At 37.2% G+C, this 24,796-nt stretch overlaps 2 protein-coding genes across 3 annotated transcripts; one reads left to right on the top strand and one right to left on the bottom strand.

The window, feature by feature from the left end:
* Positions 1–10: 10 nt before the first annotated feature.
* On the bottom strand, positions 11–9,508 carry LOC121418393 (damage-control phosphatase ARMT1-like). 2 transcript variants are annotated; one of them, XM_041612234.1, is made up of 5 exons: positions 9,361–9,508; positions 8,559–8,664; positions 3,938–4,176; positions 3,126–3,273; positions 11–2,013 (listed from the first exon to the last, which is right to left on the bottom strand). In XM_041612234.1, the coding sequence occupies exons 1-5, from the start codon at positions 9,411–9,413 to the stop codon at positions 1,228–1,230; spliced, it is 1,332 nt and encodes a 443-aa protein (XP_041468168.1). In that variant the 5' UTR covers positions 9,414–9,508; the 3' UTR covers positions 11–1,227. The 2 variants fall into 2 exon arrangements, with proteins under 2 accessions (XP_041468168.1, XP_041468167.1); XM_041612233.1 differs by having other exon boundaries at positions 9,263–9,436.
* Positions 9,509–9,615: 107 nt separating this feature from the next.
* On the top strand, positions 9,616–20,127 carry LOC121418394 (N-alpha-acetyltransferase 80-like). The gene is made up of 4 exons (XM_041612235.1): positions 9,616–9,817; positions 16,151–16,284; positions 18,017–18,195; positions 18,961–20,127. Exons 1-4 carry the CDS (start codon positions 9,723–9,725, stop codon positions 19,309–19,311), a joined length of 759 nt encoding a protein of 252 aa, XP_041468169.1. The 5' UTR covers positions 9,616–9,722; the 3' UTR covers positions 19,312–20,127.
* The last annotated feature ends 4,669 nt before the right edge of the window (positions 20,128–24,796 follow it).

The following is a 24,796-nucleotide window of genomic DNA, read 5'->3' as shown; positions in this document are numbered from 1 at the left end:
AACTAAGTTCAGTGACACTTGATTACCCCTATATCCACATTTAGGTCTATATAGATAAGTTATGATGTCATTTCAAAAACATAATGTTAGGTTGGGCGACAGCAGCAGTGTCAACATCAGATCTTAGCCTAACGTTAAGGGGGGGGTGGTGGGGTTATTGTTTGTATTTAGCAACCAGTCAATTTGACTATTTTCGCCATCATAAATATTATTATGTAGAGGAAATAATAATATAATAATATTACTAGAAGAGTCATCATAAGATCTCCTAACAAAGAAAAAGATTGAAATTTACCCTTTCTCAACCGTGCACTTGTATAACATTTTCCAAACACCTTCAAGAACAAATACCATATGTTCTATTTTGCACACCTTCATACGAATAATATAATTTTCAAACAATAAATTCAAAGATGTTCCAAATTCTATATATTGTTAAAACAGAAGATACCAGTTGAACTCCTGAGCCAATTTCTTTTTTAACATGAATAGATACATAAGTGTATGTATTGCAAATATCACTTTTTTTAACTTACCCTGTTGCTTGACAAAATATTCATTAATGCCTATTTTGCAAATAAGAAAGTGATTGAATTTCATCAAATAGAATGATTTTTTAAAGATGCATGAAAATAAATCATCACTGCAGACGTATACTGATTAAGATCATTTCTGGAACATTTCCCTGTTACAAAACAAGTTGCAATTTATCATTAATTAGTTTATTAAAATAAATAAGGATAAGGACTTTGAAAGAAAATTAGAGAATATAACACAATAAATACATGAAAGGATTTGAAAGAAGCAATGCACCAGAACCCCCTAACACAAAGGTTTGTGATAGAAATCAAATGTGAAAGAATGCCACTAATCCGTATTTTGTATAAAATTTATAGTCCATATCTAACCAAAGAGTCTTCAAAACGATGTATTGAAGTAAAAAATAAGTAAAATATATATATATCACTGGCAAATAAATTAAATTATCTAGAATCTTGTTTTTGAAATGTCACAAATTTCAGCCAATGAGGTTAAACTTCTGGTTTAACAATAATTTTTTTCTAACTGAAGATATTACCCCAATATATATGTTTATATACTGCTTCTGTAAGTATAATTATGCTAGTCATTTGAGTTGGTTAACGAATCCCAGCAATATGCCACATTACCTACAATTGAAATAAAGATCCACACACATGATTGGATATAGTCATCTTCTTACTCCTGTCAAGGACTCAATTGGACAATTTTGTTGCAGAACTGAATAACCGCATTCTGTCCCGTGACCATCCAGTCTTTATCCTCTGCCTCTTTCTTCTCGCTCAATCCTTCTTTCAATCCAACAACGGTGTCAGATTTCAGTGTCCTAAGAGCACACAAGGGTGCCGGGTGGAAGCCACATAGGGCATCTTCGAAGGGTGTGGTGTGTGGCCAGGAGCGATCTGCCACCAGCTTGCGGTAGTTGAGGTCTCCCTTAAAGAGAAGGAGATCAGCGTAACTTAGTTCCTGAAAGAGTTCCGGAGCCACCACCTTCATATCGCAGAAATCATAGCAAGTAGTCCAGAAGAGATGATCGTGCAGTATACAGACACCGCTTCTGAGCCGATCCTGGAAGCGCTGCCCCAGAGACGACACAGCTGCGTCTTTGTTCTCCTGCAATTGCTGAAGCGTCCAGTCCCAGTCAAACCTGATGACATCACTAACAAACCAAGGCATTGCTTTCAGATGGAAATGTGCTTCATCGATGAGCCTGACCTGAAGTAAGTAGTCCACAAGGACCAAGTCTGTGAGGAGCTCGAAACCGGCATTGTCCAAGACTACATCTAGTCTGACCTTCTTATCAGGGGAGATTTGGGATGCTTTGGCACCACATAGAGTCTGCCATACTTGGTGGATGTTGTCCGCCAGAATGTAGGGTTGTAAAGTGGCCAGTTGAGCCACTGGACTTATCTTCTGGGAGTTTTCAATTCCTGCCGATATAGATAAGTCACACTTGTTCCCCCACAGAGATATCTGTCAAGTGGTTTGAAAAGAAAGGATGATTGTAGTAAGAGTACAATAAGTCTATTGCCATTATTTGAAGAAAAAGACACAAAGTGTCGCTACGGCAAGCACATAATATGCCTGAAATGCAGAAAATGGAGTCTGACCTCATCTGACCTCAAATCAATAGAATTCCTGGGATTCATGCTAGCTAGTATCATACACACCAAATAATATGAGCCTAGGTTAAGTTAAACTGAAGTTATGACGTTTTCAAGGACTGCACAGGGGTAACATGAAAACATGTCACTGTGATCTTGACCGTTGACCTTTTGACCTGAAAATCAATAGGCTTCCTGGGATCCATGCTAGTATCATACACACCAATTATATGAGCTTGGGTTAAGTTAAACTAACGTTATCGCGTTTACAAGGAAAAGTTAACGGATGAACAGACAGACGGACGGACAGACAGATGGACACCGAGCATGATACTATAATACGTCCCATAGGACAGGCGTATAATATAAACATGTGCATAGGAAGTATAATTTATTTAGTGCAAAGACTGAGGATTAATGTTTAAATATTAATTTCAAATTATATATCTGCCTCTTGTGTCTTGCTAAGGCCAGAAAGATATATCTCCCAAGTAGTGTATAAAATTCTTCGCAAGAAATGATAAGGGTTGTGAGGAACTACTGCTGAAGTATAATCAGACATATTTGAATTTCCATAAAGCCTTGGAGACAAAGCTAATCTTTTGAGAGCAATGACATCACAGAGATTTCTCTGTAACAAGCATAAATCCTATTCATGTTGAATGAAGTTTTCTTGTTGATTCTCACTGACTTACAGAACTGCTGACTTACTTGCCCTGGACCAATCGGATTTCAGGATTTGAGTAAATTATAACAAATAGTGAAAATGTTTGAATATTTGTTTCATAAAATAATCCCCAAGTCACCAACCAATATCTAGGCTACTAAGATAAGCATGTTTTATAAAGCTGCTAGAATATGGTACTGCAGCCCAACCAAACATTCCTCAATGCAAAAATCCAACCAACAACAATTGATAAAATAGAAAAAAAGAGGTCTAGGAATAACAAAAGTAAAAAAATGGTATTAATTTCTACTGACCTGAAGAATATCAGCAAACTTTTCAAAAGAGGCTGGCACCTTGACTGCCTCGTCTAGGTAAGAGGTTAGAGTGCATACTGCATCATGGGAAGATAGCAGGGCAGTTTGTTTCTGATCTCTAAAGGGGTCAAAGGTTTTTAGACATTGGCTGTAAAGTAAGAGGAAGACATGAAATTTTCATTGAAATATCATCAAGTCATGTTGAAGAGAATATGCAGTAAACAAGTCATACCATTAATGATCTTACAATGCACAGAGCTGAGATTACACAAAGCGGCCCTTGATTTAGCAATCAGTAACCCGCCTCTGAATATTAATTTATGTAAACAAAATAGTTTTTATGTCCAGCTTTATGAACTATGGTAGTTTATAAAGAGTTATTGAATTTACCCTGTCATGGTTGACAACTTTCCAGCACAAATGAGAGGCCTGTTCACAAACAACTTACCATGGTAACAGGGCCCAGCAGCCGATTAAAATTAAGGTTTCCATTGTATAAACCATAATGTAAGTCTTAATGAAGCAGGCCCTAGAAAGTTCATATTCTGGAGATGTGGATTAAAAAGTATGGAGCAGAATTGAAATTCTTGCATTTTGAGTTTACTGGTGGATGTTTCATAAAGCTGTTCGTAAGATACGAATGACTTTATGCACGACTGGTGATCCTTTCTTATGCTATGTGATATCCCTGTGTAATTGATTTATGACCTAAGACCATGTTCCAGTTGTGCGTAACTTTACGAACGGCTTTATGAAACACCCACCAGGTTTTACAAAATTTCACAAGTGTAAAAAGATCACCTTCAACCTACCTCAGGGTTATGGCTTCATTGATGGCCCTGTACATGTAGCACTCAACATAAAGCCAAGCCGACTTGAACCATCTGGGTTTGTTTCCTCCGCAACGCTCCGTCTCATCATCTAAGTACCCATTCCAAAGCTCTACATCCTCACGATCATCTGTGAGCTTTTCTAGGGCTTTGTCTGTTTGCATGCAGTTCTTGAGAGCAGACAGCTTGCCAACAATGAATTTGCAGTCTTCAGCCCCTTGCTGCAGGAAACAATAAACAGTTGGAAGTTAAACATGTATCATTTACTTTTCATCTCAACTTATCATTCATTTACAGAACATGATATTCCATAGGGGAAACATCTTATACATAAAATACTAGTATAAAGCTGATGAATGAACACACGTTTATTTTGCTTCATTGGCATTTAGAGTCATAGAGAACATTGCACGGATGGCATGAACAAAGTTTATTTTATCTGACAGCTACCATAGTAAGTCAGACACCTGGGATTCCATGTCAATTAAAATCAAGGAAATTTGTCAGATCTGAAAACTTGTACAATAAAAGTAAATGCTCCCTGACTGTCCTGCTTTACGGGTTTAAACAGTTTAGGGCCTATTTCCCCATTGACAGCTATTGAGAATATTCTACCTATTCCGTTAGGATTCAAACATCAATTTGGTTTCTCCATAATGCTGAGGACTGCTGCCCAATTGCAATCTGGAAGATGCCAAAAGTCTTGTGCATAACTTTGGCAGGGTAACCACTTATTCTGTCATCATCATCATCAGATTCAGATTCAGATTCAGTTTTATTTCCAACAGAAATAACAAATATTGATACAAATCATTTTCATAGATTATAACAAATATTTACAATACATTAATAATAATCATAACTAACATATAAAAATATAATACAAAATATTTTATAGACAAATAATATATAGTAAGGATAGAAAAATAAGTATCTGTGGAAATGGGGGATTCACTAAAAAGCATAGCTTGTATAATGTGAATCCCCCTGAAGAAAGAGAATAGAGGAGAGAGGGAGAGAGAGAGACGCAATGGTTGCTATTTGCCTACGGAGATTACTGAATTGATTAAAAAGAACAGGATAACTCACAGAACAAGACAAAAAACGAAAAAATAATAAAAAAAAAAAAACAGGACGACAAAAGGAGAAATAAACGTAAAATAGAATCAGGACAAATTTCGACCGAAAAGAGAGGATAAAACAAAATGATAGACTAACAAAAATAACTAAGTCTGAGAGGAGATGATAACGAGCAGGAATTAGAACTGAAGACCTCGGTAGGATTTAAGTAAAACGTTTTTAAGTTTTCTTTTAAAAGAATATATGGAAGGGCTGTTTTTTATGTTATTGTCGAGGGAGTTCCAAAATCTAGGGCCATCGAACATAAATGTACTCTTTGCTAATAAAGTTCTAAAACGGGGTAAATGAAATTCGTCAGATTGCCGAGTAGAGTAATTATGAAAAGACCGATTAAGAGGAAACATAGAATCAAATATACGTGGAAGTGTGTTTTTGTCAAAATTAAACATAAATTGTCCTAAATGAAATAAATATAGGTCGCTAATCTTCAGCAATTTGCTATCAAAAAATAGTGGGTCAGTGTGTGAACGAAAAGCTGAATTATGAATAACACGAAGGGACTTCTTTTGCAGTAATAACAGTCTATCTAAAATGGTTTGATGGGTGCTGCCCCAGGCAAGTATCCCATAATTCAAGTAAGGCAAGATCAGGGAAGAATATAGCATTAAAAGTGATGACGACGAAAAATGATATTTCAGTTTATTGATAATGCCAATATTTCGCGAAATAATCTTACATATACAATCTATGTGGTATTTCCAGGAAAGCTTATTATCAACGGTAACACCGAGAAATTTAATGAATGTGACACTTTCTAAATTAGTTTCGTCTAAAACAATGTCCATGGGAAGTGTATCAATGGAATTGCTAAATAGCATATATTTAGTTTTAAGTAAATTAAGAGACAATTTGTTGGATCTTATCCATTGTGTGACTTTTAAAAGTTCATTATTAACAGTATTTACTAAGGTATATGGATTTTTATGGGAATAAAATATATTAGAATCGTCTGCAAAAAGAATGAACGAAAGGATATCAGATGATTTACAAAAGTCATTAATATAAATAATAAATAATAAAGGGCCTAACAGACTGCCTTGCGGGACTCCACAATTAATGTACTGCATATTGGATGCTTGACCATTCAAAGATACAAATTGACGTCTGTCGGATAAGTAGCTTCTGAACCACTCCAAGGCCTTCCCGCGCACACCATAATGAGAAAGTTTATGTAATAAGATATCATGGTTAATGGTGTCGAAGGCCTTGGAGAAGTCCAGAAAAATGCCGACTAGATGTGAGCAATTATCAAAAGCGTGAGCCACTTTATCAACGAAATTCAATAATGCATGTTCTGTGTTGTGTTTTTCTCTAAATCCAAACTGAAAATTAGAAAAAATATTGTGAGATTTTAAAAAATCAATTGTTTTGCTATAAACCACTTTTTCTAAAATTTTTGACAAGGATGATAATAAAGAAATTGGGCGATAATTACTGACACTTAACTTGTCACCCTTTTTGTATAATGGAATGACCTTGGCAATTTTCATGCGATCAGGGACTTGACCGGAGGCTAGAGAAATGTTAAAAATATATGTCAAAGGATCGACAATTTCAGATATTATACCTTTTAAAATAAAGTTATTGACATCATCATAACCAGGACTTTTTTTATTATTCAAATTAGATACAATATCAGTAATATCTTTTTTAACTACGGGAGTGAAAAATATTGAACTAGAATTAGGTGTACCTAGGTAATCATAAAAGTGTTTTGTTGAAGGGGGGATGTCTCTAGCTAGGTTAGTTCCTATAGATGAAAAATAGTCATTAAAAATATTAGCTATATCATCAGGATCTCCAATAATATCACCGTTAGACCTTATTTCAGTTATATCGGACTTGTTATTGGATAAATTCATGGCTTGTTTAAGAACTTTCCATGTATTTTGAATTTCGTGTTTATACAGAATTATTTGATCAGTAAAATATCTTTTCTTTGCCAAACGTATTGTTTTGGTTAAAGTATTCTTATATGTGGTGTATTTAGTTTTTGCCTGAAGAGTGCCTTTAAGTTTGGAATTATAATATAAATTATTTTTTCTGTTGATTGAACGCAAAAGTGCTTTAGATATCCAAGGAAGTCTTGGTGATTTTTTGTAGTTAGTTTGTCTATCTTTTACTTTTGGAATATGCTTATCTAATTCACTAATAAAAATATTCAGAAAGTTATTGAAGCATATGTTTACATCATTATTGTTATAAATAGGTGACCAGTCAACAGACTCTAACGAAATACCCAGTCTTGCGAGATTCTCTGGAGTAGGTCTCCGCCTTGATGGCTTGGAAGGATTAATACATGAGTGCTTAAGGGTAAAATGTGACATAATAGGAAAGTGATCAGTCAGATCAGATAATATTATTTCAGAATCAGGAGTCGGCATGACGTTACAAAATATGTTATCAATAAGTGTTGCAGAGCGATCTGCAATGCGAGTGGGTTTTGATATTAATGGCAAATATGAAGATGTCAAAAATGTTTCAAGAAATTCATGGGCAGTATTGTTACTGTCATGCTTCAATATATCAATATTGAAATCCCCTAAAATAAAAACATGTTTGTTCACCAACAATGGATTTCTAACCAAGTTAGAAAGGTAAAGTAAAAAATCATTATGATTAGAATTTGGTGGTCTATATATAACACCTATGATTATATTTTTGGAATTTGGGACATTGATTTCGATAAAAAGTGACTCTACATATTCATTCATATTAGTGATTTCGTTGTGAATTTTGTATTCGTAATTGTGGGAAACATATAATGCAACACCACCGCCATGTCTATCTTTCCTGTTATTAAAAACGAAATCATATTGATCTAGTGAAAATGGAATATTGGATTCATCAGTTAACCAAGTTTCTGTAAGTCCAATAATGGAAAATGAATTTCTAGATGAATTATTGTCTAATAGCAGTTGGAACTCTTCGAAGTGTTTATTTATGCTTCTTATGTTTAAATGTAATAAAGAAAAAATATCTTTGGAGAATTGTCTAGTAGTGTTTTTGAATTGAAGTTCAGTGATGTATTCTGATGAAGGATTGCGAATTAAATCATGATCAGTGTGGAAATCAAGAAGTTCTGATGATGCATTAATGTTGTTTGCTACAAAGTGGTTGTACACCGAATTAACCTGAGGGTAGCCATTTGAATTACTAGGCGTATTTAAATTAATGGAGAGGTCATCATTACTCAAAGAATAAAACGGCATATAAATCATCATCATCATCATCATCATGATCATCACCATCATCATCATCATCAGCACCATCACTATCACCACCAGCACCACCATCATCATCATCATCATTTCACTACCACCACCACCTCAACAACCACCATCATATCATCTTCATCATCATCATCATCAAGGCATTGACTTCTTCTGTGGTTTTTCATCGTGTTTTTTTGGCACTCCCAAGAAAGGAAATTACTTTTTGCCAAGTACATCTTCTGGCTCACCTGGCCATGTAACTCCTGTGCATCTTTCCTGTACTTGTAGACTGTATCAATAACCTTGGTCAGAATCACAGGTAGACGCTTACTGACAGTAGCAAAGGCAAAGCTCCTAAAAGAAAGAAAAGGAGGAAAATTTACTTTCCGAGTGTCTTTGTATGACTACAAAGTTTTGTTGCTAAATAAAAGAATTATCTTCATCAAGTTTATTGGATATCACCAATTGGCAATTTGAGACATAGTACATAAGTAAGTCAGGCTAAAAACCAGCCCTGGGACTGGGTGGATCCAGGATTTTCCAAAAGGGCTGGGGGAGGGAAATTTTTTTTGTTCAGAACAAAATTATCTGCCCCCCCCCCAAAAAAAAGGTCTACACTCCCAATTTACAGTGATTGATTTATGTGAGAAAAAATATGACAAACATTTTTTTAGGGCTCCAATATTAAAAAAAATAAAAGAGCTGAATGTGCCCCTACCTGGATCAGCCAGCCACTGCTGAAAACTATTAAGAAAAAGGAGAGGAACAGAGGGTCACACAAAAATAGGCTCAAAATTATAGTTGTCAATAGACAGGAATAACAGTAGGGTGTCTGGAGAAAAATTATTTACTCATTAAAAAAAAAAGAATTTACTTTGTGGATTTGAAGAGAAATAACCTGCGTAAGAATAGATCTAATAAACGTTAGTAAAATTAAGTTCATTCAACTTACTCCCTGTGTTGAGCAGATAATTTTGCATAAAGCGGCCTTTCGGTAGTATGATCAGCATTCTTGTGTGGTTCCATGCTCTTATTTTGAAATTTAAATACCTGTGAAAGTGACTGCTCTCTTCTTGCTTGATCCCCTCCTTGGTCGTGGGCATGCCGGCATACGTGCTTAATCTTATCTAGACATCGAGCGGTAAGTAGGAAGTAGCTAGCCCGGCACTGTCCCACATAGGCAGCCTAGCAATGGCCTCTGAACTGTTTGTCCACAAAAGTGGGCGTGGTTGGATAAAATAGCGCAACTTATTTTAATGGCACGGTAGGGTATGCTAACGGGGTTGAATCTCTATGGGTGACATTGACACGTGCTGAATTTACGACATGAGAGATAGACGGACGCATTTAAAACTGCGCTACGATTATCTTTGATTAACCTCATTCAATCGGGATTTGGATTTTGAGTCAGGATGATGTCAATTTTAGCTTTACATGAAAATACCCACCTTACAGATGGCTGTGTTGAAATTTTGAATGATGAATGGCCAAGGAGCAAAGCTGCTAGGTAGAGTATAAAATCATGAAATGAATAAGGCTCAAGCTCAGCTCACTCGGCCTGAACTTACTCAGGCAGCCAGGGCAGGGGCAGGGAGCTCGAGCTCCGGCCCGCGAGTCGACCGGTTTAAAACGAGGGAGACACTGGGGTAGATTGGGGTCTCAATAGTAATCTTAATAAAATGTGGAAACAGAAATTATGCATTTATAGACTGTGGGATGGTCGTTAAAATTGTGACTTTCCGTGGGGCGGCAAATACAACCACGGTTCTTGGACATGATAATATGTAAAATATTATGAGTGAATACATGCACAATGTTGCCATCGGTAAATTTTGCTCCTGACCTCAAAATTAAAATAATAATATGCAAAATCGTACCATTGACTCGACTGGAAATTCCGCCATTCACCCCGTGTGTTAAGGACTTCCGTGAACGCGCGCAAGCGTGCACAATGCATGTAACCTCGTTCGCGTTTTATTTTTTTTATTCGCTGTACATGATATACGTTATAATACAGAATGTACGATGGCGGATAAGATGTCGTCGTCTTCGTCGTGTTTTGACAGCGAAAATGACGATTTATCACTAGCAAATATATGCTACATGCACGTCTTACCCAAGGAAAGAGGGCCAGTAAATTCCTTTCAAGTAAAGAGCTAGAACAAATTTAAGCCTTTGCTGCATTCGTTGATGTAGACTACCTGGGACTTCAGAATAAAAATAGCTATTCGTGCAGCAGAGAAGTTTGCGATTGACTTGCATGCAGCCCGGCCCCGGGAGACCAGCCCGACGTCCGACCAGCATTTCAGCAAGATCCGAATGGATCAAAATAAATATATATAAAATTCGATGTAGGCCTACCGCGTTTACATCTTGCCCAGAGCCAGGTCAAACATCGTTCGTATATCACCAGCATTGAGCAATCAAGCGATCGAAGGTAATTTGTTTTCACTTTGTGCTCTTGCATTTCACTCTCTGCAAAAGTGAAGCGGTGCAAACTGATGATTTTTGTATAGGTCTACATCTAGATTTCTTAATTGAGTCGATGAATAATGTGACTCATGACTTACTTCGTCTTCTATTCATAGGCTTGTAAATGTGGCGGTGAAGTAAGTCATGACATGAGTCACATTATGTATTGATTCAATTAAGAAATCTAGACCTATACAAAAATCATCAAAGCTTGTACTGCTTCACTTTTGCAGAGAATGAAATGCAAAAGCACAAAGTGAAACAATTTTGGCATGGACAAAGATCGCTATAACAAGGATCACCATCTCAAAATCATCCTCTGTATCTTTTTCACCTTCGATAGCTTGATTGCTGGAATGCTGGTGATACGAACGATCAGTGGCGTACCGTGGGTCACGGCATTGGGGGGGCACCAGCAAAAATTTTGAGTCACTTCGTGAGCGCGCGAAGCGCGCCCAGTTGCCAGGTATACTGACCTAACAGAGACATTTTAAGGACAGTGCCATTAAACGGATATTCAGACCTAAATAGGGACATTATAATCAGTCTTTTGTAACCATGATACGTACCTGTCTCGCTAAATAATGCGAGCGCGAAGTGCGAGCTGAAATTTTTTGAAATATTGACTCTCCAAACAGGAAGATTTTAAGGACTATATTTTAGGAATCCATTAAGAGTATACACATCTCACCATAGTCATCTAATGCGATTGCCCATAAGCGCTTGCTTATTTTGTTAGAATTACATCTAAACATGCACATAAAGCACTTGTAATCATGATTAACATACCCATCTCACTAATCAAATCTTGCGAGCGCGAAGCGCGAGCTGAAAATTTAGGAAATTCAGACCTGAAGGGGGGCATTTTAAGGCTTATTTGTAGGAATTCACGAAGACCATACGTAGTTCACTAACCAAATGATGCGAGTGCGAAAATTTTTGATATTCAGATCAGAAAAAGGGACATTTTAAGGACTGATTCTACGAATTCATGGAGAGCAGACATATTACACAAAGCCACTACTGCGAACGTAAGCACGGACAAGAAATGATTTATATTAAGACCTTAAATGGGGCCATCACTTTTAAGTAGTCATGAAAAAGAAGCACACTATTGTACATAAAACAATAATAACTCGAAGTGCGAGGAAATCCATTTGGCAGTTTGTTGTATATTGACTTGAAAACGGGAGGTTTTATAGTATAACAGGATTATATATCTCGGTAAATAGACAATGCGAGCACCAGGAACAATGAAGACATAGGCCCTATGCAAATTATGTTTCATAAAGTTATGAAAAGAAATGTTTCTTATGTAATATAACATAATTATGATATAATATTAAATTATAATGAACAATAATGTCTTCTTTTCCACTACGTTTCTCTCCCTTCCTCTTTTTTTTTTTTTTTGGTCAGCCGATTGGGGGGGCACGTGCCCCCCCGTAGTTACGCCACTGCGAACGATGTTTGACCTGGCTCTGAGCAAGATGTAACGCGTTACATCTATAACGTTAGTTTGATCCATTCGGATCTTGCTGCAATGCTGGTCGGGCTGGGCAGGAGCGTAACGGGTCGGTGGCCATGCAGGAGGGGCAAGAGCAACAAAATCTCCGGTCTCATCAGGGGCAGATCCATGATTTTCCAAAAGGGGGCAAATTTTTCAGAGGAAAGTTTCGACCAGCCCCCCCCCAAAAAAAAAAGTTTTTCAACCAATTGACAAGCAAAAAAAAATAAAAATAAAGGTTTTCACTCACAAATGAAGTATATTTCGTACACGAAAAAAAGGGTCTTCAATTTCAAAAGAGGGGGCACACCTTTGTTTTAATGGCATATCTACGTTTTTACAAATTTTAGTATTTTGCTTCTCAAAAGGGGGGGGGGCAGGCAATGGCGTCATGAGGCAACATTTTGAGGGGCGATATGGTGTATCGGGTAAAAAAAACAATGCGAGTGAGCAAAAAATTATACATTTTTATTACAAAAATCCAATTTCAGATTTTGACATAATAAAGAAGATAACATATTTTTCGCCCTTCTCTCTTTCCTTTTCCTTTTTTTTCTTGGTCTGTACGCCACGGTAAACAAGATTTTGTTTATGATTTTGCATGCTTATTTAAAAAAAATAAAATCACCTTTTCATGACAATCTATCTGTTCTTCTTTCTTTCCTTTTCCAGTTCCTCTTTTTTCCCTTTCCCTTTCATTCTCCCCCTTTTCTTTTTCCCCTTTAAGTTCCCGGTGAACTCCGCCAGGGGGGATAGCTTGCCCCCCCCCCCCTGCACTGTTAAGCCACTGCTCCCTGGGATGGGCCGGGTTGCATGCAAGTCAATCGCAAACTTCTCTGCTGCACGAATAGCTATTTTTATTCTGAAGTCCCAGGTAGTCTACATCAACAAATGCAGCAAAGGCTTAAATTTGTTCTAGCTCTTTACTTGAAAGGAATTTACTGGCCCTCTTTCCTTGGGTAAGACGTGCATGTAGCATATATTTGCTAGTGATAAATCGTCATTTTCGCTGTCAAAACACGACGAAGACGACGACATCTTATCCGCCATCGTATATTCTGTATATTACGTATATCATGTACAGCGAATAAAAAAAAATAAAACGCGAACGAGGTTACATGCATTGTGCACGCTTGCGCGCGTTCACGGAAGTCCTTAACACACGGGGTGAATGGCGGAATTTCCAGTCGAGTCAATGGTACGATTTTGCATATTATTATTTTAATTTTGAGGTCAGGAGCAAAATTTACCGATGGCAACATTGTGCATGTATTCACTCATAATATTTTACATATTATCATGTCCAAGAACCGTGGTTGTATTTGCCGCCCCACGGAAATGAAAAACTAGAGACATTTTCCTTGTCCATCCCACAGTAATTGCCTATTACCATGATGGATGAAGGTCTATCGTGACACACAAATCCTGACATCGAGGCTCAGCTAGACTGGAACCTAAAAAACCCCCGAAAAGTTCTGTTGCGAAAACTTTCCTTTCAAAATTCAAAACCAAGGCAAATGGCCGATCGAAACCGAGGCTATATTTTGTTTTTTTGAGGTTCCAATCTGTGCCTCGAAGTTGGGATTTGTGTCACGAAAGACCTTCATCCATATAATCGTGGTAAGTGCACAATTTCTGTTTCCACATTTTATTAACATGATTAAGATTACTATGGTATTGAGACCCCAAATCCCAATCTACCCCAGTCCTGTGTCTCGTTTTGCACGGTCGACTCTTGCCCGCTTTGCAGGCCGGAGCTCCCCGGGTTAACTCGGCCGCAGGCGATGGTTCACGTTCGTGTAGTGTAACTAACATTTACAGAGCTACCAAGTCTCATGCATTATGCGTGAGATTCAAGCATTTTGGACTCTTGTTCATTCCCTCAAATCTCAGTCTCACGCAACTATCACAGCCTATCCCCGTATACATTGTACACAATGTCTGTGATCTCACTCAGAATTCACAGAAAATCTCAGGCATAGCTGGTCTTTGAACTTAGCATCTCTGCATTTAATAGTAGGCTCTATATACTACACTTCACTCCCGCTATACCCTCCACTACACCTACCCGAACCATTGGGCGACAAAATACTCGCTCTCAAAAACCATACTTGTCGCCCGATGGTCAGTTGTAGCGGAGGGTAGCGGTAGTGAAGTGGAGCGGAGCCTACACTATCCATCGCCTGAGGTAGACTAGTAGTAGAAGTAGAAATGAGAGTTAGAGTTTGTGAATGTGATCTAAGGCTGAGAGATACGTCAAGACTGTCTTTCTTGGCCTTTACCTGGACCCTGGCTGGATTTTGCTCAGGGCCTGGCATAAGGTACATCGCTAATCAGAACCGCAATGCATTATGGGATCACAAAAGGGGCCGTTAGGCATGCGCATTAGTGGACAGTGCATGTGCGCAAAACTAGCTAATGGCCCTTTTTGCTGCGATCCCATAATGCATTGCGGTTCTAATTAGCGCTATACCTTATTGGCTCATGCCATCATCGTGGCTGGGCTGGGCTAGACCAAAACTAAAGCTTCAGTCTAGCTCTGTATTTGGTTGTTCCGATGAACTGCGTTGGCTCCACTCACAATGACATATGAGGAGAAATTAAAAGAAAATTAAAATGTTTAAAAACCTGAAACAACTGCCAGCTGTCTAGGCTGGACAAGCAATTTCTCGGGTGATATCACAATTCTGTGTTATATATGTATTCAAGTAGCACATGAAAATACATTACAGTTGCAAGCTTTAGCCTTTAGGAGTGTGAGAAACCCTAGGACCAGGATGAGTATGAGCCTTAGGCTTTGCCTTGCTCATTATTGGGAGGCCTGGCATTAATTATAGCTTTCCGGGCCACTTCCATTAAGTGGATACCATGCATGACCATGGGGTTTCGGAAAGCACCCTAAACAAGTATTTGCCATGTTTACAAAATGCACCTCTTAACAAGTATTGGCGTTTAAAACCCTATCCTTAACTAGTATTGGAAACGAAATGGTACCCTTGACAAGTTTACCCTGAATTGACCCCCCTAAATACAGTAAGTACAACAATTATGTCACGGACATGATCGATCATGGATGTCGGCTTTACACTTTCATTGGGTTTAGTACCACCCCACGCACCTCGCTCAAATTGGAACATAAACTTGTAGTGTTGGGGCAAGAAGTAAGTCTACATACTTTATAAATACCCTCACAAATTGGACCATAAACACATAGTTTTCCTAGCGAAATATATATACCCCCTTTTCATTATTTTAGTGTTTTTTGACACCCTTATTACGTTACATACGTAACATGCCCTATCTCGAAAAAGAGATCCTTTTTACATGTTTTTTTTTGGGTAATGCATGTACACAATGAAAAAATGAAAGGGGATGTAATTCAATTGAACACTGTTGACTCATAACGATACAATTCCTGCACTGAATGAATATTGGATAGCACTAAGATATCAGACTATAAAATGTGCATATAAACTTGCTGCATTAGAAGACAACCTTCCATAACTCAAATATTCACTCTAGTCAAAGCAGTTTTTAAAGACATGTAGATCTAAGCCTATTTCTACCTAGGTAGATTGATTTCTGTGGTCCCAAAATGTTTGATTTGGGTAAAGATTCCTGATGGGTCACCGTGGGTGTATCATGAAGCTATTCGTAAAGGTAAGTATAACTTTATGCATGACTGGAACATGTTTTCAGGGGCTAAGTCAGCTAAAGAGGGATCATTAAACCCAAGAAAGGATTACAAGTCATGCTAAAAATTATTCATAACTTACGGACAGTTTTATGAAACACCCACCTGTATATATATTCATGATGTAACTTGCCTTCTAATATTTTTCATTTGATCTGTAATTTCAGGTTGCATTCTATTACCAAATCATGTTCTACACTACCATACTCATTGGTTCTGGTAGAGAATGAAAGCACAGTTGTTGGATATTGCAGGCTGGCCAAGGTCATCAGTGATGACAAGAGTGTTCTTGTAGAATCTGGTAAGATGTATTTTGTTTATAATACATTTTGTTACAAAACTTGTAGATTCTCACCCCTTAATTAGAAGGCTTTCAGTTTTTTATTCAGAGGCTATTGAATTAAAATATGTGATGTGCAATATCAATAGAAAACAAATACAATTATCATATTTTGTTAGCTTGGTTGCCTGCTGGGGGTGGGGTTGCTGTTTTGCTAAAGCCTTTTAAATCTTAAGTCAATTTTGTTTGAAATGCCAACATTATTTCGACAATGCAGGCTTATTTCATGAAAATTGCACAGAAAGTAGTTGCAGAGAGTATGACCTGAATTTTAATTCACAATTTTAAGGCCAATTGCTATTTTAACCTGAGGTCATCAAATATAGACTATGTTATGCTATCAGTATACAGAAATATTAACCATAGGTTAAGATGTTGACATTTAAAAAACTTATCATCATTGTACTGTTTTGAAATGATGAAGTCCTTTAAACTTGAGACATTTGAATGTTTGTCCAGTATCACCAATTATGTCAGAATTGCTGGTCACTGGATCAAAGTCATAGCTCCTTTAAAGTCAGTAAAACTTACTGGTTGGTGAAATTTATATTTTATCACAATTTAAAAATATGTTGGAATAAATTCAATAAAATCTCTGTAAATGATAGTCATTAGACACCACAAAACTTAGTTTACATTCCATAAAATTTATAGCTAAGGAGTCTCTGAGATTGCAACACAATATGACAAACTGTGTCAAACTTATGTTTTAAATCAAAAGTTTATGTTCACATCTAAGTAAGATCAAGCTTTTATCATTATTAATGTCATGATTATTTTTATTATTACTGTTATTAATGTTATTATTATCATTATCAATATTATTATTATTATTATTATTACTTGTACTTCACCAATATTATTGTCTTGCCAACTCGAGATGAAGGCGGGACTAAAGAATCCAAATGTCGTCCGTCCATCATAAACATTATTTCTCTGCAACCGTAAGTCACTTTTCAACCAAACATGGATGGTATATGCACTTCGGGAACCTGCATGTTGTGCTGCAGCCGGATGTCACATGGTAAGGTCAAAGGTCATTTTCAGGTCAATGTTAAAGTTTACATTGCAAGACTCTCTTATGACAAATGTTATTCCATCCCAGTTATTTCACAATGAATTTTGATACAATTCTGTTGCGTGCGCTTGCAAATCTGGTCATTTTCACAAGTGGGCGAGACACAACATCGCTTATGCCTTGTTCTGATGTAAATATAATTCCAACAAAATTGTCTGCACCACGACCTCCTTCTGTCACAGCACATCCCATCCCAGTGTAGCTTGGAAGAGCTGCTTAAGGGATTACATTTGTAAGGTTCAAGATTATTATTATGATGATGATTGTTTTTATTGTTGTTGATATTATTACTATTGTTATTATCATTATTATTATTATGAGTAGAAGTAGTAGTAGCCGTAGTAGTAGTAGTCCTATTATTGTTGTCATAATTTTTTTTTCTTCTGTTGTAGACAAGAAGTGGAGAGAACAAGGGTAAGGGTTGGGTAGATGGGTGATGATTATGGATGAACAACATGCAGCTAAAGCAAAAAAAAAAAAAACATTAATATTACTAATATTGCTAGTATTGAAGTTATTATTATTATTATCAATATTACTATATTATTACTATTAATATTTGAATTGATACTGATATTATCATTATGATTAATCAGTTGTGTTTTTTTCTTTCAGTTGTAGTAGACAAGAAGCGGAGAGGACAAGGGTTGGGTAGATGTGTAATGGAGATGGCCGAACAACATGCAGCAAAAGCTGGATTCCACAGGATGTATCTCTGCACAAAGGATAAACAAGGGTTTTATCAACATCTAGGATACTCCTTCTGCAAGCCTGTCAACACAGTCGGAGCCATGGTAAAGAACCATTGTGTCATATCTGAGACAAATTTAAGTTTCCATCCTCTTAATTCCATCAGATTTAAATTGGACTAATGAGAGGAAATCAAACTTCTATTGGTTTATGGGTTCAGTACTTTATTTTCCCTGTTAGAACCAACAGACACAAATAGCTCTAATGGTATATGATGGTCTGATAACCTTTTGTAATTTTGACCTAGGTTAAGCTGTATAGCAGTAAAAGTCTTAACAGGTATTATTTTGTAAACTGCATTTAAAATGATCTTTATTAAATCAAAGTCCAATCTTTGTTTGTTTGTAAGAATTTATTATTCTCTCATGTAATGGGTTTGAGCAAAATAGAACGATTGTGAGTTTTTTGTGATCAATTGGTATTATTCCCAAAGTTTGAAAAATTTTTAATAAGTAAGTGGTGATATACAAGAAATTGTATGCAGGCAAGCCAGGATCCGATGACATGGGTTGGTATTCTGGAACACTCATAAATTTTGTCATTTCTCTTCGAGATGTGACACCCCTATGATTGTCACAAATCGGTATTTTTATTTACCATTGTCTTTCCCCCGTCATCTCTCTAAGTTCCCGCCCATCTTTTCGGAAGTAAACCAATCAAAATCATTGTTAGTTCTCAATTTCTGCCCAATTGCTAAATATCTTTCGCATTGGTGAAGGTTGTTGATTAGAATCAGAGAGGACCATGTCAAGAACACATATTGCTGCAACACTAGTTGGTCATTGCTATTGTTTATATGATTCTTACAGATGCTAGAAACCTGTGACTGTGCAGTTGACACAAACACACCACTACCGGTCAAAGATTCAGGATCTAATTGCTGTAAGTCTACTGATGCTGAAGCCATATCATCAAGCCATATCAGCAACTCAGAAACCATAGAAAGTGGAAACAAGTGCTGTAAAAGCAAAGAGACTGCACATAGTTCAGCTTCTGTATGTGATGGTGATAAGGAGAAGAATGTGGAAGCACCACCTTGTGAACCGCCAAAGGGCATGGCTCCTCCCCCGCCCCCTCCTCCACCTCCAATAGCCTTATCCTCCACCAAACCAGCACTCCGTATTGATTGGATGGTAAAGGATGTTGTCCATATAGCATAGCAACCTCAGATGTCTTTCTATACCAGTAGACTGTTTCATAAAGCTGTTCGTAAAGGTACGCCTGACTTTGTGAATCACTGGCATGTTCTTACATGCAAGCTTGTTTTTCAATGATCCGTCCAATAGGTAGAAATCAAACACGTTTTCAGGCAACTCTTTCTCGACCATCCTTTTTTTTCATATTTTATGCACAAGGTCTCATGAACGATGACAAATTTGATATCTAAGTTATGAACTTGTTTCTGAATAGATTGTGTAAAAGCAAGAAAAGGCTTAAAATCGTAACTTGCTGGTGCAAATAGAAATTAACTAGCACCTCATTCTATTGGTCTAACTCAGTCAAGCATGCATTATGAAAGTTGAGATTAGCTTCAAATGAAAGAGGGGAAACATATTTTTTTAATTGATGTACAATCTCATGAAGCAATCTTATGATTATGATGGCAAAAAATTACACTGAATTCTGGTTTCCTTTTTCTTGTATATAGCACAAGAAAGGGTCATCCAGTTGTGCATGAAGTCAATCTGAACTTACTAACAGCTTTATAAAACACCCACCAGTGCTGCTATTCAGTTCATCTGTGTCTCTGCCAAAGTCTAGGTCCAAGGCCAAGTTCCAGCTTGAGTCCTGAAGGCTGCAGAACTGAACTACTTGGTCTTTCATTTAGAAATCTTTAGTTGAATTTCCTGTATAAATTACACTTATTTACCGCATATATCAAAACTGTCCAATGCTGATGCGTGCTTTTGTCACAGTGCACCAAGCTGACTCATGTTGCCCTGGTTATCCATGCTACTTTATTCGTGAGTCCACTGTTTTTGAATTATTGACAAAATTGTAGTTAACCATGGCAACAGGTGTCAATTTTGCGCACCGTGACAAAAGCGTGCATCAGCATTAAATAGGCGTAATTTATACAGGAAATCTGCATAAACCATGGGTTCAACCAATGGTTTTAAAAACCACCTTTGTGAATACGGCCAACTTTGTCTGCCATCAATTTGGTCTAATTCTCATTCAGTGTAATGCTCAGTTGGTCCAATTTCCACCTTGTCTTTGTTGAATGAAAATTTGTTCATGAACATTTTATCTAACCATATATTTAAACGGTTGATAGACCAAATGGATGATAGATGAAATAGGTATAGCTAAATGGAAATCAGACCAAATTGTTAGGAGACAGACTGGTTGCAGATGAAGTGGTAGGAGTAGACTGTGTGGCATGAGACAATATTGGTTCACAGATTTTTTAGCCAGTAAAGCCTTCTACCTCCGGAACAGTTATTGTGCCTCATATCCCATTGACATTCTGTATAAAAACGTTGCTGAGAATTTTTCTGGCTGAACTCTGTCCCATCGCATCTGAAATAGCTGGAAGGCATTATGTGCCCTTCTCCATGAGCAGTCTTTGTACTTTGAAGTGGACTTCTGATTCTGTGAAGTATACATGCGCCTGCTATATAAAAATTATTGTAGTCTCTTTTTCCCTTGATCCATGGTCAAAGAAATGATGATGATACTGATGATGAATAGCATTTATGTAGCGCTGTTGTTTTATATGCGAGAGATAAAATTAATTTTTACAGTTGATATCATTTAAAAGTCATGCCAAACCATGACATACCAGAAAGTTACATTTTCTTGCATTCTGAGCCATGTAAGGCTAAAATCCCTCTTCTCTTCTTTATGAACAATTGAGTGAAGTGTTTTTTTTAAATAATACAATTTGTCAGTAATATCAGTATCATGATGAAAGAAATTCTTGCCAGATGAGAAATGAAACATATTTTACTCATAGGCCTATATCTATTTGGTGCGTATGATAAACCGGTTCATAAATTTACCTACATGTACAATTTTTCTACAAATTAGCTGGGATATGAAATGACAAATTTGGGGGTCCATTGCAGTGCTGTCCTTGTAATGTCATCTGCTTCTTTTCTTTAATAATACATGTCCGATCCATCTCTACCTCCTTTTTGTCTCACCTGCAAAGCAGAATGAGGCTGTAGGCGCCGCTTTTCCGACCGCGACGGCATCAACACCAAATTTAACAAATGATTAAGTTTTTGAAATGACAGCATAACTTAGAAAGTGTATGAACCTATCTCATGAAACTTGGCCATAAGGTTAATCAAGTATTACTGAAAATCCTGCCTGAGATTCAGGTCACATGACCATCAAGGTCAAAAGTCATTTAGGGTCAATGTATTTAGACCATGTTAGGGGGAATCAACATCAAAATCTTAACCTAAGGTTAGGTTTTTGAAATGTCATCATAAATCAGAACATATGTGGACCTAGTTCATGAAACTTAGACATAAGGTCAATCAAGTATTACTGAACATCCTGCCTGAGTTTCAAGTCACATGACCAAGGTCATTCAAGGTCAATGAACTTTGGCCATGTTGGGGATATTTGTTGAATTACCATCATAACTCTGTAAGTGTATTCGTCTAGTTCATAAAACTTGGACATGAGAGTAATCAAGTATTGCTGAACATCCTGTGCGAGTTTCAGGTCACATGACCAAGGTCAATGGACCAGTGCCATGTTGGGGGTATTTGATGAATAACCATCATAAATGAAAGTGTATGGATCTAGTTCATAAAACTTGGACATAAGACTAAGAGTAATCAAGAGTATCACTGAACATCTCATGCGAGTTTCAGGTCACATGACCAAAGTCAAAGGTGATTTCACATACAGAATGTCTTGAGAACTGCAGCCTGAAATAGGGGCTTATGGAAGCACTGGATCTTAATGTCTAGGGGCTCACAGAATGAACAATATAACAGAATGAGATTTTTAGGAATGGGGAGAACGGTTGGTCAGTGAAAGAGGGGATGAAAATTATATGCTTACGAACCACTGGCAAGACGTGAAAAGGGGGCATCTGGGCCATACATACCCCCTGGTGGGCCAGTCAAATGTACTTATGCATGGCCAAATTATTTCCAAACACCCCCAAAACAAGTTGTCGCCAGAATATGACCCCTAAAAAAGTTTTGTCTTCTTGCTAACAGTAACAATATATTTAAATATAGACAAAACTATATTCATGGGCCATACCCCCTGTGCAGTTAGGGTTAAAATACCACAATTCGGAAGAACCTGAACACTTTTCAGAAACGAGGAGCAAAAAGCCCTGGGGAAAAAGCTTGGGGGGAAAGAAGATACCTTAAACACGTTTGGCTAGTCTTAGAAAATATAAGCTTTGGAAAAAAAAACATACCCCAAATACATTTGACCCCGCTATTGACCAGTCTTTCAAAACCACCCTTATTTTTGAAAATCAGTGTTTTTGACACCCTTAACGAGTGCACGTGCGGCCCGCATCCAAAACTGAGAAACCACCCCCTTTAAACGTGTTTTTTTGTACAGCAATATTTTTGACTGCCCCCCCCCCTTAGACTTATAGTGCCATTACATGTTAGTGCCCATCAACCCCCACCCACCATTACAAGTTGTTGATAATGAAATTTGGTGCTATTGGCTTTCCATAGTGAAGATTCTAAGATTCCATTTCAGTTTGGGTTGGACAGGGCCTGATTTGAATTTAGATTGTGTGTATCTCACATTGTAGTGACAGCGTTTATGGAAGCATTCTTCATACTACATATCAAATCCTTTGAAAAATCATTGTTGCATGAAAGGAGAATGAACTTAATTGTGTGTCTACCAGTACTTGTGCTTTAATTCATTGTAGCCCAAATCAGGGAAATGTGAAATCTTTTTCAATACACGTATATTTTTTACTCTTTAGAGTCATATATATCTGCTGCAATTTGGAATGTTTAGTAATTGTATTCAATTTGATTGAATTAAATTTATTTGAAATTCTATGAAAATCTGTCTTTCCTTTTCTTATTTATCTGATTTGTGTCCAATCAAGAATGAAAAAAGACAAAAAAGTGATGGCATAAAATACAGATAATCATAAGGGAAATAATTTCAGTACTAAATAAAAAAAAAACAATGGACTTGAAAGTATATGTATTACATAAATCCTTCTTTGTATAGCTACATAGATCTATAAACATGAAAGGTATATTTATAAATTGGATGGTTCTAAATGACATACCAGTGATACTGGCCCGAACAAGTACAATATCACTGGTAATCCATGCAGAAAAGCCATCCGCTATAATCATCTTTTATTAATCAGCCTGTACCGGCCACATAGAAACATATAGCACTAACAATGGGCTATCAGAGGCTGTGATATCGCAGCCATTATTTACATTTTGGGTCAACGTTACAATCCAAAAGATGTGACTAGGAGTACCGTTAGTGCTCTGTTCACACTTACATATTTTTGTGGAGTTAGTACAGTGCTATAAGGTATGATATAAAAAAAGTGTATTATTTCAAGCATCGCGATTAGTCAATATGCGTCACATGACCTCCAACTTTTTGTGTGCGTTGCACGGCAGGGCAAAAGGTGTGCAATGAAAATTGACATTGCACACTCAAGTAGACCAGTGCGGTAGAAGTCCCGGGAGAATCCCAACAAAACTACTGTAACTTTTTAAGAATTTGTTTCTGTGTTGCTATTTTATAAAACAAATAATGCAATTGCTCTGTTGTGCATAAAAGTAAATGCAGAGAAAGCTCAGTTTCTTCAGAAGGTGCGCACTGGACACTCGCCGCCAGCAGCTCATGCATTTGTAATATTGCAAAGTAAGTTCTGTGCATTGGCTTATGGTGAATTGGTAAACTTTTGGTTCAGGTAAAGTACAGCAGTCTCGAACTTCTTGCCATGTCATAAAAAACTTTTCCCTCCACCTCAGGTTGAGATGACATGTATTTATTTTTTTTAATGATGAAGTAATATTGGTAGGTTCACAAATATGGAAAGTGGCAGTTAAGGCTAGCTGAAACTTTTCGTCTTCTTGATACTTACTGATTTACTGCCTTTTTTCCACTGTACCAATTTATGATCGAGTATAGAGCACAGTGCTATACTACCATTCCTAAGGCTTGATAAAATATAGTGATGCAGGGGCAGCGGAACGGTTTTTAAAATGGGGGGGGGGCTGGGCCAAAAGGGGGGGGGGGCTGACTATGCAAAAAATCACAATCGTATGGTCATTTTTGCGTTTTTGTACACAGTTTTGGAAAAAAGTGGGGGGGGGGGAGGGGGAAGCCCCCAGTCCCCGGTTCCGCGGCCCCTGTGATGAAATGATATTTGTATTTTCATGGTCATATATACTTTAGAAAAGACACATAGCACTAAATGTGGGATGTTCTATACTTTTAATAAATATCATCAATATATATACGTCTATATTATCAGACCTGCTTTCCATGTTAAAATGCCAGTTTTAACATGTCAGATGTGAAAAATTCTAGTATTGCATGTTAATTTCCAGAAACCAACTTAAAAATGAATATTATATATAAAGCATTCACATTCGCGGATATTGTCGATGGGCAGTGCCTTTAAGGACAACAACCAGGGACAACATCTCAGAAATACTG

Source organism: Lytechinus variegatus, chromosome 7 (assembly GCF_018143015.1).
Source record: "Lytechinus variegatus isolate NC3 chromosome 7, Lvar_3.0, whole genome shotgun sequence".
NCBI classification, from domain to species: domain Eukaryota; kingdom Metazoa; phylum Echinodermata; class Echinoidea; order Temnopleuroida; family Toxopneustidae; genus Lytechinus; species Lytechinus variegatus.
The sequence above is the reverse complement of the archived record's forward strand: the minus strand, read 5'-3'. Positions and strand labels throughout refer to the sequence as shown.

Bases quoted from the DNA above. Each gene is read 5' to 3' on its own strand.
- LOC121418394 (XM_041612235.1), top strand. From the start codon at position 9,723: ATGATGTCAATTTTAGCTTTACATGAAAATACCCACCTTACAGATGGC. The intron at 16,285-18,016 runs GTAAGATGTATT...TTTTTCTTTCAG, and splicing joins GAGTGTTCTTGTAGAATCTG to TTGTAGTAGACAAGAAGCGG. The intron at 18,196-18,960 runs GTAAAGAACCAT...TGATTCTTACAG, and splicing joins TCAACACAGTCGGAGCCATG to ATGCTAGAAACCTGTGACTG.
- LOC121418393 (XM_041612233.1), bottom strand. From the start codon at position 9,336: ATGGAACCACACAAGAATGCTGATCATACTACCGAAAGGCCGCTTTAT. The intron at 4,177-8,558 runs GTGAGCCAGAAG...TGTTTCCTGCAG, and splicing joins CACAGGAGTTACATGGCCAG to CAAGGGGCTGAAGACTGCAA. The intron at 3,274-3,937 runs GTAGGTTGAAGG...CTTACTTTACAG, and splicing joins AATGAAGCCATAACCCTGAG to CCAATGTCTAAAAACCTTTG.